The sequence below is a fragment of the Microcebus murinus genome, chromosome 15 (genome assembly GCF_040939455.1).
Source record: "Microcebus murinus isolate Inina chromosome 15, M.murinus_Inina_mat1.0, whole genome shotgun sequence".
NCBI classification, from domain to species: domain Eukaryota; kingdom Metazoa; phylum Chordata; class Mammalia; order Primates; family Cheirogaleidae; genus Microcebus; species Microcebus murinus.
In genome coordinates, this window is record NC_134118.1 from 74,552,834 (window position 1) to 74,563,702 (window position 10,869).

Below are 10,869 nucleotides of genomic sequence, written 5' to 3' on the forward strand. Positions count from 1 at the left end.
GCAGGAGAGTGGAGGCATTAGAGTGAAATAAGTTTTAAGATAGAGACTTAGGCGAGAGGACTTTACAATTTAATTTTTGGAAGTTGTAGCCTTATGTCTTCGATATTTTCACTAGCCTGCACAGAGAAGTGGAATATTTGAAGCACATGTTTTGTCAAGGAAAGACATAAGAATATGCCACTAGTGTGAATAAAGGAAGAATGTAGACGGGAGGGTTGTGGTGGTGGCTGTAGTTGGGCCTGTTTTATCTTTGAAGATTACCACTTAAAATGTTACTGGCTATGTGATTTGCCTCCAAAAACTGCACCACAACACTGGAAATTGCCTTACTTTTGAGAAATTTGCAAATAACCCTGAATTTTCCAGGCAAAAATATTGGGGTCCAGATTTAGGATGAATGAGAGGAATTCTATCCTGCAACATCTTCCTGCTGACAAAACTGTTAATATTGCTTCTGTCTTCCTTTTGCACCCAGGTTCTTACGCTTTCTATCTGGAAGCTACCTGACTTTAGAGAAGCTGATGCCCGGCTCGCTCCTGTCATGGGTGTGTCGGGTTCTCCCTAGCAAGGCAGCGTGCAGACTCCTAACGGCTGGCACGATTCTTAGAAGCCAGTTATTTCACTGTTTTATAATTACTTCGTGTGCTTGGCTTTTAGTTAATTTTAAAGGAAAGAAAGAATATTAAATTTTAACCCCCAAGTCCAAACTTAGTGAAATAAAATGTCATTGAATGTTGTATTTTGGCAAAAATGTTGAGGGTTTGTATGTTTTTGGGAGGTTTTTTTTGTTGTTGTTCTGGGTTTGTTTTTTTTTTTTGGTCTATTTACCATGATTAAATTGTCTATTTTTTTTTTTTTTCCTTAAACTTAGGTCGTGACAAAGACCTTTCATGGTGCAGGCTTGGTTGTTCCAGTAGATAAAAATGATGTTGGGTACAGAGAGCTCCCCGAAACAGATGGTAATATATTTCACATGTAAACATGTGCGTATATGTTAATATATATGGAGGAAAGGTTTTCCTTATACTGGGAAGTATGTACATATAGCTTTTGTGAGATGGTCACTAGACCTTAGTCATAAAGGTTTTAGAGCCTGTCATGCCTGAATTAAAACTGGATTCAAAGCTTGTGACCTTGAGCAAATTAATTGACCTCACTAAACTTTGTCTTTTTCATCTGTCAAATGGGGTTGAGAATGATACTTACTTACAGGGGTATTTTGGATGTAAAAAAGTATTAAGGTCCTTAGCACAGTGCTTGCCCCATGGTGCTCAAAATATGGTTAGTTATCTTTAAGAATTTAAAGAATTTTAAGCTGTGTCCTAGAGTTACTTTTTCTGAAGTATTTTGTAACCTGTGGACATTACAGTGAGCTTGTAAAACAGTAATTATTGAGATGGTGTGCATTCAAATAGTTTTTTGTGAACATTTTTCCATGTGCATGTAAAACTATTAGCTTTCCAGAAGCCCAAGATCCTGAACTACTTCATCTATAAGTTCAAAGACACCTTGAAAATGGACTATTGCACAAAATGTAATTATTGCTATGTTGAAAAGTCACTTCTCTTTTCCCCTTCCCTGCATTCCCTTTTTTGTGAACATCCCTTTAGGTATGCCTTTATTTATCATTCTGTTCCAGGGGGATAAAACTAAAGGGAATCAAAATTAGCATCTTCTCAAGGAAGAGCCAAGCACTCCTGCCCACACACATACTTGGCCATCCATTTTTCAGAACAGAGCTAACTAGCCTAGCTCTGGTTGTTACCGGTTGCTGGGAGTGGGACCTGGAAATCTGCATTTTAACCATTTATTTAAAGCAGCTGCTCTCAAATGTGATTGTGCAGTCTCCAGCTCACAGGTCGAGTTGTTTTAGGTGACAGCTATTCATATGTAATGGTTTTTGCTGTGCCCTACCCCTGTAGAGGAATTCCGTGGGGGAAGTGAGCTGTCCAATACAGTGGCCACTAGCACTTCACATGTGGCTGGTGCAACTGAGGACAAAATTCGTAATTGTGCTTAATTTAAATTTATAAATTCAAACAGTAAATGTTTGTGTTGAAATGATAATATTTTAGAATATTCGGTTAAATACATCTTAAAATTAATTTTACCTGTTTCGTTTTTAATGTGGAGACTAGAAAAAATTTAGGTACAGATGTAGCCCATTGTATTTCTCTTGGACAGGCTGATCTGTCCTGTGTCTCCTCCTTGAAGCCAGAGGTAGTCAGTCTCTTACGGGAGGGAGTGTGGGCTCTAGCTAAGATTCAGTCTTCTGCTTGGCTCTCACCCTCTGCCTGTCTGCTCACTAGCCCATCCAGAGTTTTAGAAAGCATCACCATCTCGTTTGAGAAAGGTTGAGAATAGTTGTCACAGAGTGGCGGTCTCTAAAACGTTAAGGGTGTGGTGGACGTTAAGTTGTAGTGCCCTGGAGTAAAGCCTATTATCCTACGCTAGTTTGGGTTCTGGGGTTTTGGTTTGGGTCCAAGTCTAATATTCTAGATCCTTCTGTGGTTTACTTATTTTGAATAAGAAGTTATAGCAAATCATAAAAGTTAAGGACCTAATCTTGCTCTTGCCTAGTGTTTGCCAGGAGGTGTAACTGACTGGCAGTTTGTTAATGTGACTGTGATTAGCAAATCACCCTTGAGTTTATTCCTAACCAATATATCCCCTTTGAAGCTTCGTACGATAACATTGTAACCTGGCAAATAAGGTACCATTTTTGAGCAATTCTTAGATGTCAGTGTTATGATTCACTATGATAAGTGATGTATACATAATATTTAATCCTCATCCAACTCCTTAAAGTAAGTCTTATTCCCATTTTCACAAGGGAAAGATCTAGAATGTGTAGCACTAGTAAATGAAGGAGCTGGATTTCAAACTTGGTCTTTCTGACTGTAGCGTGCATACCATTACCCAAAAATAACTGCTTAGCTAGTTGCAGATTTTTTACTTAATATAATGTAAAATAATGATATTCACTTCATAGGGGTATTTAGGGTACAAAAGAATATGTAAGATGTTTAGCACCGTACTTGCCTCATAGTGCTCAAAATATGGTAGAATTTAAAGAATTTTAGCCTATTGCCTCATTTTTTCTGAACTATCTTGGAACTTTTGACATTACATATTCTTGTTTTGCTTCTTTCTTTTTCAACCATTTAAAAATGCAAAAACATTCTTAGTGGGATGGCAGTTAAAAACAGGGTGAGCCAAGTTTGGCCAAATTTGCCAATTTCCTGCACTAGCCTTTGTAAGTTTATATAAAATCTTGATTGTGACTAAATCCATTATGAAACAGTCATACTTTGCTAATACAAAAAATGGCTTAAGTAGAAAAATTATAAAATTGCCATTCTAACTTACAGTGCTACAGATGACTGCCCAGGTGGCATGAATCGTACTAGTACGAAGTCATGTTGGAAAAACCGTGGTCATAGTCTCTTTACCTTTGAAGACAGTTAAAATCACTTTTTAAATTGTGTAATCTTTTTATATTGATTTCTTTCAGCTGATCTCAAGAGAATTTGCAAGACAATAGTTGAGGCTGCAAGTGATGAGGAGAGACTAAAAGCTTTTGCTCCCATTCAGGAGATGATGACCTTTGTGCAGTTTGCTAATGACGAGTGTGACTACGGCATGGGCCTGGAGCTGGGCATGGACCTCTTCTGCTACGGTTCCCCTGTGAGTAGAAAAAAGCTCCCCTGCCTCCCCGCCATGCGCGCGCACACACACACGCACACACACACGCACATTTACGTCCCCAGGTTCCAACATAGGTAGGATATGGATTCAGCTTGTATTTCAAAGTAAGTGAATGTTCTAAAAATACTTATTTGAAATTCACCTTGTATTCTGGCAAAGGTGAATAACAAGATTTTTGACATTATAGTGAATTTACTTATGTAGACATAAAGACATGCCTTTTAGTTTGGTATGTGTATTTGTTGCTTTATACGTGGGTGTGTACACACACCTTTCCTGAGGCTTCATTTCCATGGTGGGTAGGGGATATTTGTTATTGTGCCTGCATTCTTAGATGAAGAATAAATACTATTTTTAAGTATGTTTTAAATTATTACAAATAGATGCTATTCTATCATTATTTTCTTATTAAATCAGAAATTTACTTAACCACTGCTTACTCAACTGTAGTTGCCTCATGGTCAAAGAGGCAATAAAGTATCGTGCCTGTAACATCTTCCCCAGCTGTGTAAGAGTGGCAGTTTTTCTAACACCTTTGTATCTGTGTCTTACCTGTGAAATATGTCTGCACATGTGTGCACACAGAGACTGTGCAATCAAGTAGAGAGGCAAAGTGTCTTGTTCACAGTCATACAGGCAGTCTGTTTCCAGAGTCTGTGTTTAAATCAGCACAGTAATTCCTAAACTGTGGCGTGCTTATGAATCACCTGGAGATACGGTTAAAATGCAAGTTGTTTCAGTAGGTCTGGGATGAAACCTGAGACTAAATTTCTGACACTAAACTGTAGCTGTCTAACCTCAGTGAGCACAGCACCACCTGGAGGGCTGTTCAGACGCAGACTGGTGCTCTGCCCCTGGTTTGAGTTCTTGGGTGGGTCTTGAGAACTTGCATTTCCGTTAAGTTACGAGGTGAAGTTGATTTCCCTGGTCAGGGCAGTCCATCTCAAGAACGTGCTATAACCCATGTTACACTGTCTTTCTCCACATGCCACGCATGTGGTTATCAGGAAAAGCAGTCAATGTGCAAGGCCAGGATGAGTCACCTCCCCGTCAGGCCAGTGCCTGACCTGCCATACACGAGAGCTGTGCGATGTGCGCCAGCTGGACAGCAAACTTGTTGTGAGAATTAATAATGCAGAAGAGTTATGAAAAGGTTCAGCACAGTACTTACCGCATGTTAGATGTTTATCAACAAAAGGGAGCCTTGCTAGTTCTGCCAGCACATGTAACAGTAGTCTAAAGTGGCTTCAGCTCATTAACGTGGAGGAGGTGAGAAAGGAGGAATTTGAGGACATGGGGAAGGGAGTGAAGACCCGCATTGAGCACTGCTGTTCCAAACAGGAACAAAGGAAAATAAAGCTTAAACTTTTGATTGGTGGGAATATACTGGAGAGAAGAAGAAAAGTATTTGAGGGCATAGTTTGGGGTAAGGGAGGGAATAGGAACGCTGAAATTTTTAACTGCTTTTCTTAATTTTCTTCAAGATATGCCTCTAGTCTTTTAGAGTGCCAAGATTACCTCTTGGACAGAATGCCAGGTGCCTGGTCAACAGAGTAGCTGAAATGATTTTGGAAGTAGGCATTGTCAAACACATGCCTGTTTGGTGCATTTTCTGCTACTTATGAAGACATCTGCTGTATGCTCTGCTCAATGTTTTTATTTTTCAGTATTTTCATAAAGTTGCTGGCCAGCTTTTACCTCTTGCATATAATCTTTTGAAGAGGAATCTGTATGCAGAAATTATTGAAGATCATCTGGCAAACAGAAGTAAAGAAAACATAGACCAACTTGCAACATGAGTGGGAGGTACCAGTAGCTTTGTGAGATTTACAATATTTTAAAGTATTGGTATTAAACTTGTGATTTGTTCTGTTTTTAAGGAATACAAAAATAAATTAGAAACATTTGCTAAAAATTTTAGAAGGTTCTTCTTTTATAAAGTGTTTTCTTCATCTGCAAATAAGTGACAGTCATCTAAATGGTGACAACCTAATCACATTTTCACCCTCTGACAGGTCACAGGAAATCACTCCCTAAATGCCTGTGGATAACTAGCATATCTTCTCCTCACAGAGTCCTGTTTCAGTGTGTACCCTGTGGACAATTAAAAATATACTTCTTCTGAGCTTTGAGTTAATAGCTACAGCTTTAAGGGCTGGGTTTCTGGGGAGTTAGAAGGGACACAGGAGGAGGAAACTCAGGATGCATGTGGTCTCCCAACAGGTACTCCAGTTAGCCCACTAGGTATATTCTCTTTTGACTCAGTCTAATTTACTAATAAATATAGCATAGTATTAGTATAAGATAGTATATAGTATATAATCAGTATGCAGATAGTATATACTATATTATATAATCAGTATGCCATTTAGATTTTAAAGTTTCCATTGCAAGTTATTTCACTGGATTTTTAGTGCAAGTCTGTGGAGAGCTTTGTTCTACCAGAATCAGATCCTCCTTAACTTGATGACGTTCACCTTAAAAGCAGAGGGAAGCCTGGGCGCACTAGCTCACGCCTGTAATCCTAGCACTCTGGGAGGCCGAGGCGGGTGGATTGCTCGAGGTCAGGATTTCGAAACCAGCCTGAGCAAGAGCGAGACCTCATCTCTACTATACATAGAAATTAATTGGCCAACTAATATATATAGAAAAAAATTAGCCAGGCATGGTGGCGCATGCCTGTAGTCCCAGCTACTCGGGAGGCTGAGGCAGCAGGATTGCTTGAGCCCAGGAGTTTGAGGTTGTGAGCTAGGTTGACACCACGACACTCACTCTAGCCTGGGCAACAGAGTGAGACTGTCTCAAAAACAAAAAAAAGCAAAGGGCAAACCCCACAATTCGGAATAGCAAGTGTCATGGGTTGATCTAAAGGGTTACGAGCTGTTCCCTCTTCATAGGAAGTTCGAGATAGGCAGGCCCTCAGTCATCTCGTTGAACCCCACATTTTGTGCAAGACTGATTTGACTCACCGGAAGAACTTTTGTTGAATAGTACTTCTCCAAAGTTCTGTCAGCTGTTTCCTTAAAATGGATTTGAGGTACTTTTTGAAATATAAGGGGATGAGTACACTATTAAAAGGCAAGACTTTCAGTTAGGATTTTAAATGAGTGGCATGTTTCATCTCCTCAGGCTGTGAGCGTTTTAAGGGCAAACATTTTATAACTGTATCCCCCTCAGCAACACAAACTTTGAGTGTGTATTCATTGACTACTGCCATTGCAGGCAGCCAAGATGTTCTCTTCAAAAGAAGGCATATTTCGTATAATAATTAAAATGAAACAAAAGATCCTCAACTTCCCTTTCATAGCTGTACAGGAACTTTTACAGTTCTGATGGGGAGTTCTCAGAGTTTTAAGGAACTGCCATGTTATTTACTTATTAAGTAGCTCCAGGCCCTGCACCCGTCTGAACTGACAACTGTTTTATGTTAAAACATTACAGTAACAGTTGGCTCACACATACTTTGATTAGAAAAGATGACCACATTACATTGGTTTTTATATAATCTAACACTTAGAAGCTCTTGAGCTTTTTTCCTTGGATTTCTTTAGTTTCTAAAGTGCCTATTTCTAAATATTGCACCTAATATTCACACACATATTCTTAAAATATTATCCAAATTCAGGTGTCACCTGCTAAAGATTTGCCTAGCTAGAAATACTAGATTTTGCCATTTAGTGATCCAACAGTCTCAAATGTATAACTTTTTTATATGCCTTGTGATCAGCAGTATGGATTCCAAAAGGATTTATCAAGGGACAAAAGAGGTGAATCAGCTTTTCATCCATTCCTTACAGAAACCTGATGTGACTGTATCTTGGCTGTGGATAGGTATATCGCAGCCAAGACAGAAACTGGACACTAATCTCAATATGGCAGTTATAATTTGGATAATATTGTTGTGAACAGGGTTTCCTGAGGACAACAATATGGTGAGGAATGCGGACTTCCAGTCTCAAACTCCCACGAGTTGTGTCAGGGGGCTAATCACATGTTTCAGGAGGTACTGATCGTCCAACTACTGAGCATTCTTCATTAAAGAGCAAGCTCCTGGCCGGCCGTGGTGGCTCATGCCTGAAATCCTAGCACTCTAGGAGGCCGAGGCAGGATTGCTCAAGGTCAGGAGTCCGAAACCAGCCTGAGCAAAAGCGAGACCCCGTCTCTACTAAAAATAGAAAAATTAATTGGCCAACTAAAATATATAGAAAAAATTAGCCGGGCATGGTGGCACATGCCTGTAGTCCCAGCTACTCGGGAGGCTGAGGCAGGAGGATCGCTTGAGCCCAGGAGTTTGAGGTTGCTGTGAGCTAGGCTGACGCCATGGCACTCTAGCCAGGGCAAAGTGAGACAGTCTCAAAAAAAGAAAGAGCCAAACTCCTTTCGGTAGGACACCAAACCTTTCTTATCTTTTTCCTTCCCTAAAGGCATAATCCATTCAAACTTATTTTACTAAGTATTTTTATCTACCTAGGATCGGGGCACTCAATGGCTATAGTAGCTTCCAAATGGCATCTGTATACCTCTGTTCTCCAAACACATTTTAAAAGTGGCTAGGCTGTTTTATGAATGAAGCACCTTAACCCAGCCAAGATTTAATAGAAAATTATTACTCAATTCAAATTTAGCTAAACTCACCTTTTGGAGCTCAACAATGGCTTCTATATAAGCCTGAAACAGAAATACAGAATGATACACCCAAGGAAAAACGAAAGCTACAAAACCACCTGGGAGATGCTGCTGTACTTGAGCCAGCAGCAGCATGAGACCCTTGCACAAGCTCAACCTTTGACCTCGCCTGATGTCATTCTGTCCAAACTACTCTAACCCTAATTTTTAATGTTAATATCTATGCAGATGATCCCTGCAAGATCCTGACCTCTCAGATCCTTGACTTACTCTTTCAATGATCCAGGCTAGGGGTTGATCGACAAACTAGTACCTTGTCAGTACCAATAATGAAAAACTCCCTGATCGCAAATTGCAAGCATCCTACTATCTAAGTATCACGGCGCATCTTCCCATCCCTTTTCCTCTACTACCTCATCAATGTTCAACCCAGCAATACCCTCCAATTCATCGATCTAACCACTGCACCCTTGGCTCCCTCTTCACCTGGCCTTTGTGTTCTATGCCCCGTCATAGTCACTCCCAATCCTCCACTGCCTCTTGGTCGGTTTGTCGTATTTTTCTGTTACAGCCTTAAGCCAAATAACTGCCCATTCCTTACTTGAGTCTGTTCAGCATCAGGTAGCTGGAGAAGAAATACACCCATGACGGCTGGTCTACCTTTAACCCCAAGTTGGCCGTGCTGGGTGCCACTGATCTTAGACTTTCTCATTCTTCCTCAAACTTCAATGTCCTCTCCCATTCTGTTTCTTTCACTGAAAAATACAGGCAATCAAAAGCACTTCAACGATGGCCGGACACAGTGGCTCACGCCTGTAATCCTAACACTCTGGGAGGCCGAGGAAGGTGGATTGAAGAAATTAATTGGCCAACTAAAAATATATAGAAAAAATTAGCCAGGCTTGGTGGCGCATGCCTGTAGTCCCAGCTACTCGGGAGGCTGAGGCAGAAGGATCCCTTGAGCCCAGGATTTTGAGGTTGCCATGAGCTAGGCTGACGCCACAGCACTCTAGCCCAAGAAACAAACTGTATTATCCTGCATCTTAAAACAAATCTGATCTCATCACTTTCCTTCTCGCACATTTTCATCCACAACAACAAAGCCAGCACATCCTGCGTCTTCAGACACACTCCTTTTCTGAATGCCTCGTAGGAATCGCACTCGCCACCCTCTGCGCCTCCCTTCCAGTCTGCGTCGCGCTCGCTGCAGTTACGCTCTTGCTGCCACTGCCCGGTGTACGTCACCTCCACACGGGCCAGCTGCCAGCCTCAAGTGCCTCACTCGTCAGCAGTGCCCAACAGCTGACCCTCCTTGAAACCAAGACTCTCTGGCTTCTTTTAAGGGCACCACTCCTCACCCTAACCCCATCTTCGGCTGGCTCAGCTCCCCAAATCTAAGCAAAAACGTGTCAGCGCTCAGTCCTCCTGCCTCTTCTGTGTCCACACTCAGTCCGTGGCAGCCTCCTGTCTCAGGATGACGTCTGCTCTGCTCAGCTCTCGGGTTGGCCCTTTGCCCTGAACCAGTCTCGTACATACTCGTGCCTACTTGACATCCCCACGTGGAAGTCTAAAAGGCATTGAAACCTAATGTCTAAAGCCAGAACTCCCCCGTACACACACGCTCAGCCCCAAGTCTATTCTTCCTGAAGTCTTTCCCAACTCAGTGGCCACTCCACTGTCTTGTCGTTACTCAGACCAGAAACCAGAAACGTGCAGACGTCCCTGACTCCTCACCACACTCCACATTCCACCCACTAGCAAGTCCTGGTGGCCAGGCTGGTGGCTCACGCCTGCAATCCCAGCACTCTGGGAGGCCGAGGCGGGAGGATGGCTTGAGGTCAGGCGTTCAAGACCAGCCTCCCAAGAGCGAGACTTGTCTCTACTAAAAGTAGAAATTAGCCAGACAACTAAAAATACATAGAAAAAATTAGCCGGGCATGGTGGCACATACCTGGAGTCCCAAGTACTCAGGAGGCTGAGGATCACTTGAGCCCAGGAGTTTGAGGTTGGTGTTAGCTACGATGACGTCATGGCACTCCAGCCTATGCAACAGAGCCAGACTCTGTCTCAAAAAAAAAAGTCCTGTCTATACCACCTTCAAGATATCTAGAATCCAACTACTTTCCCCACCTGCACCAGCTCCAGTCAGGTTCAAACCTGTACCATACCTCACCTGAATTACCCAGGAGCCTCCTACCTGGTCTTCTTCCACTGCCACCCCCTTGTAGTCTGTGCCCAACAAAGGAGTCAGGTCATTTCAGGTCAGGTTGTGTCACTTTTCTGCCTTCCTGGCTTCCCACTTTATTTGGAAAACAATCGAGCCCCTGCATCCCCAACCTCTTTCCTTATTTCTTCCCCCTTTTCCTTCGTGGCCCTTTCCCGCCCGTGACTACTAGGCGATCGATCCCTGACACTGGCAGGAATGCCCTACCTCAGGATGTTGCAGGCAGTACTTCCTCTTCCTAGACATTGTCTCACACTGAAATGTCATCCCCTCACCCTTTAGGTTTCTGCTCAAATATTTCCTTATCCGTG

At 42.0% G+C, this 10,869-nt stretch overlaps 1 protein-coding gene across 3 annotated transcripts in view; it reads left to right on the forward strand.

Moving 5' to 3' along the window:
• The window catches only part of HPF1 (histone PARylation factor 1), a 30,596-nt gene that overhangs the window by 16,950 nt on the left and 2,777 nt on the right, over nt 1-10,869 (forward strand). The window contains exons 6-8 of one of the 3 annotated variants that reach the window (XM_012770654.3): nt 872-959; nt 3,515-3,687; nt 5,376-5,514. In XM_012770654.3, coding sequence (XP_012626108.1) covers nt 872-959; nt 3,515-3,687; nt 5,376-5,507 — 393 coding nt within the window. In that variant the 3' untranslated portion in view covers nt 5,508-5,514. Of the gene's footprint in view, nt 1-871; nt 960-3,514; nt 3,688-5,375; nt 5,624-10,869 lie in introns of those variants that run through there. The other 2 variants (XM_020280254.2, XM_076010724.1) reach the window with 2 other exon arrangements.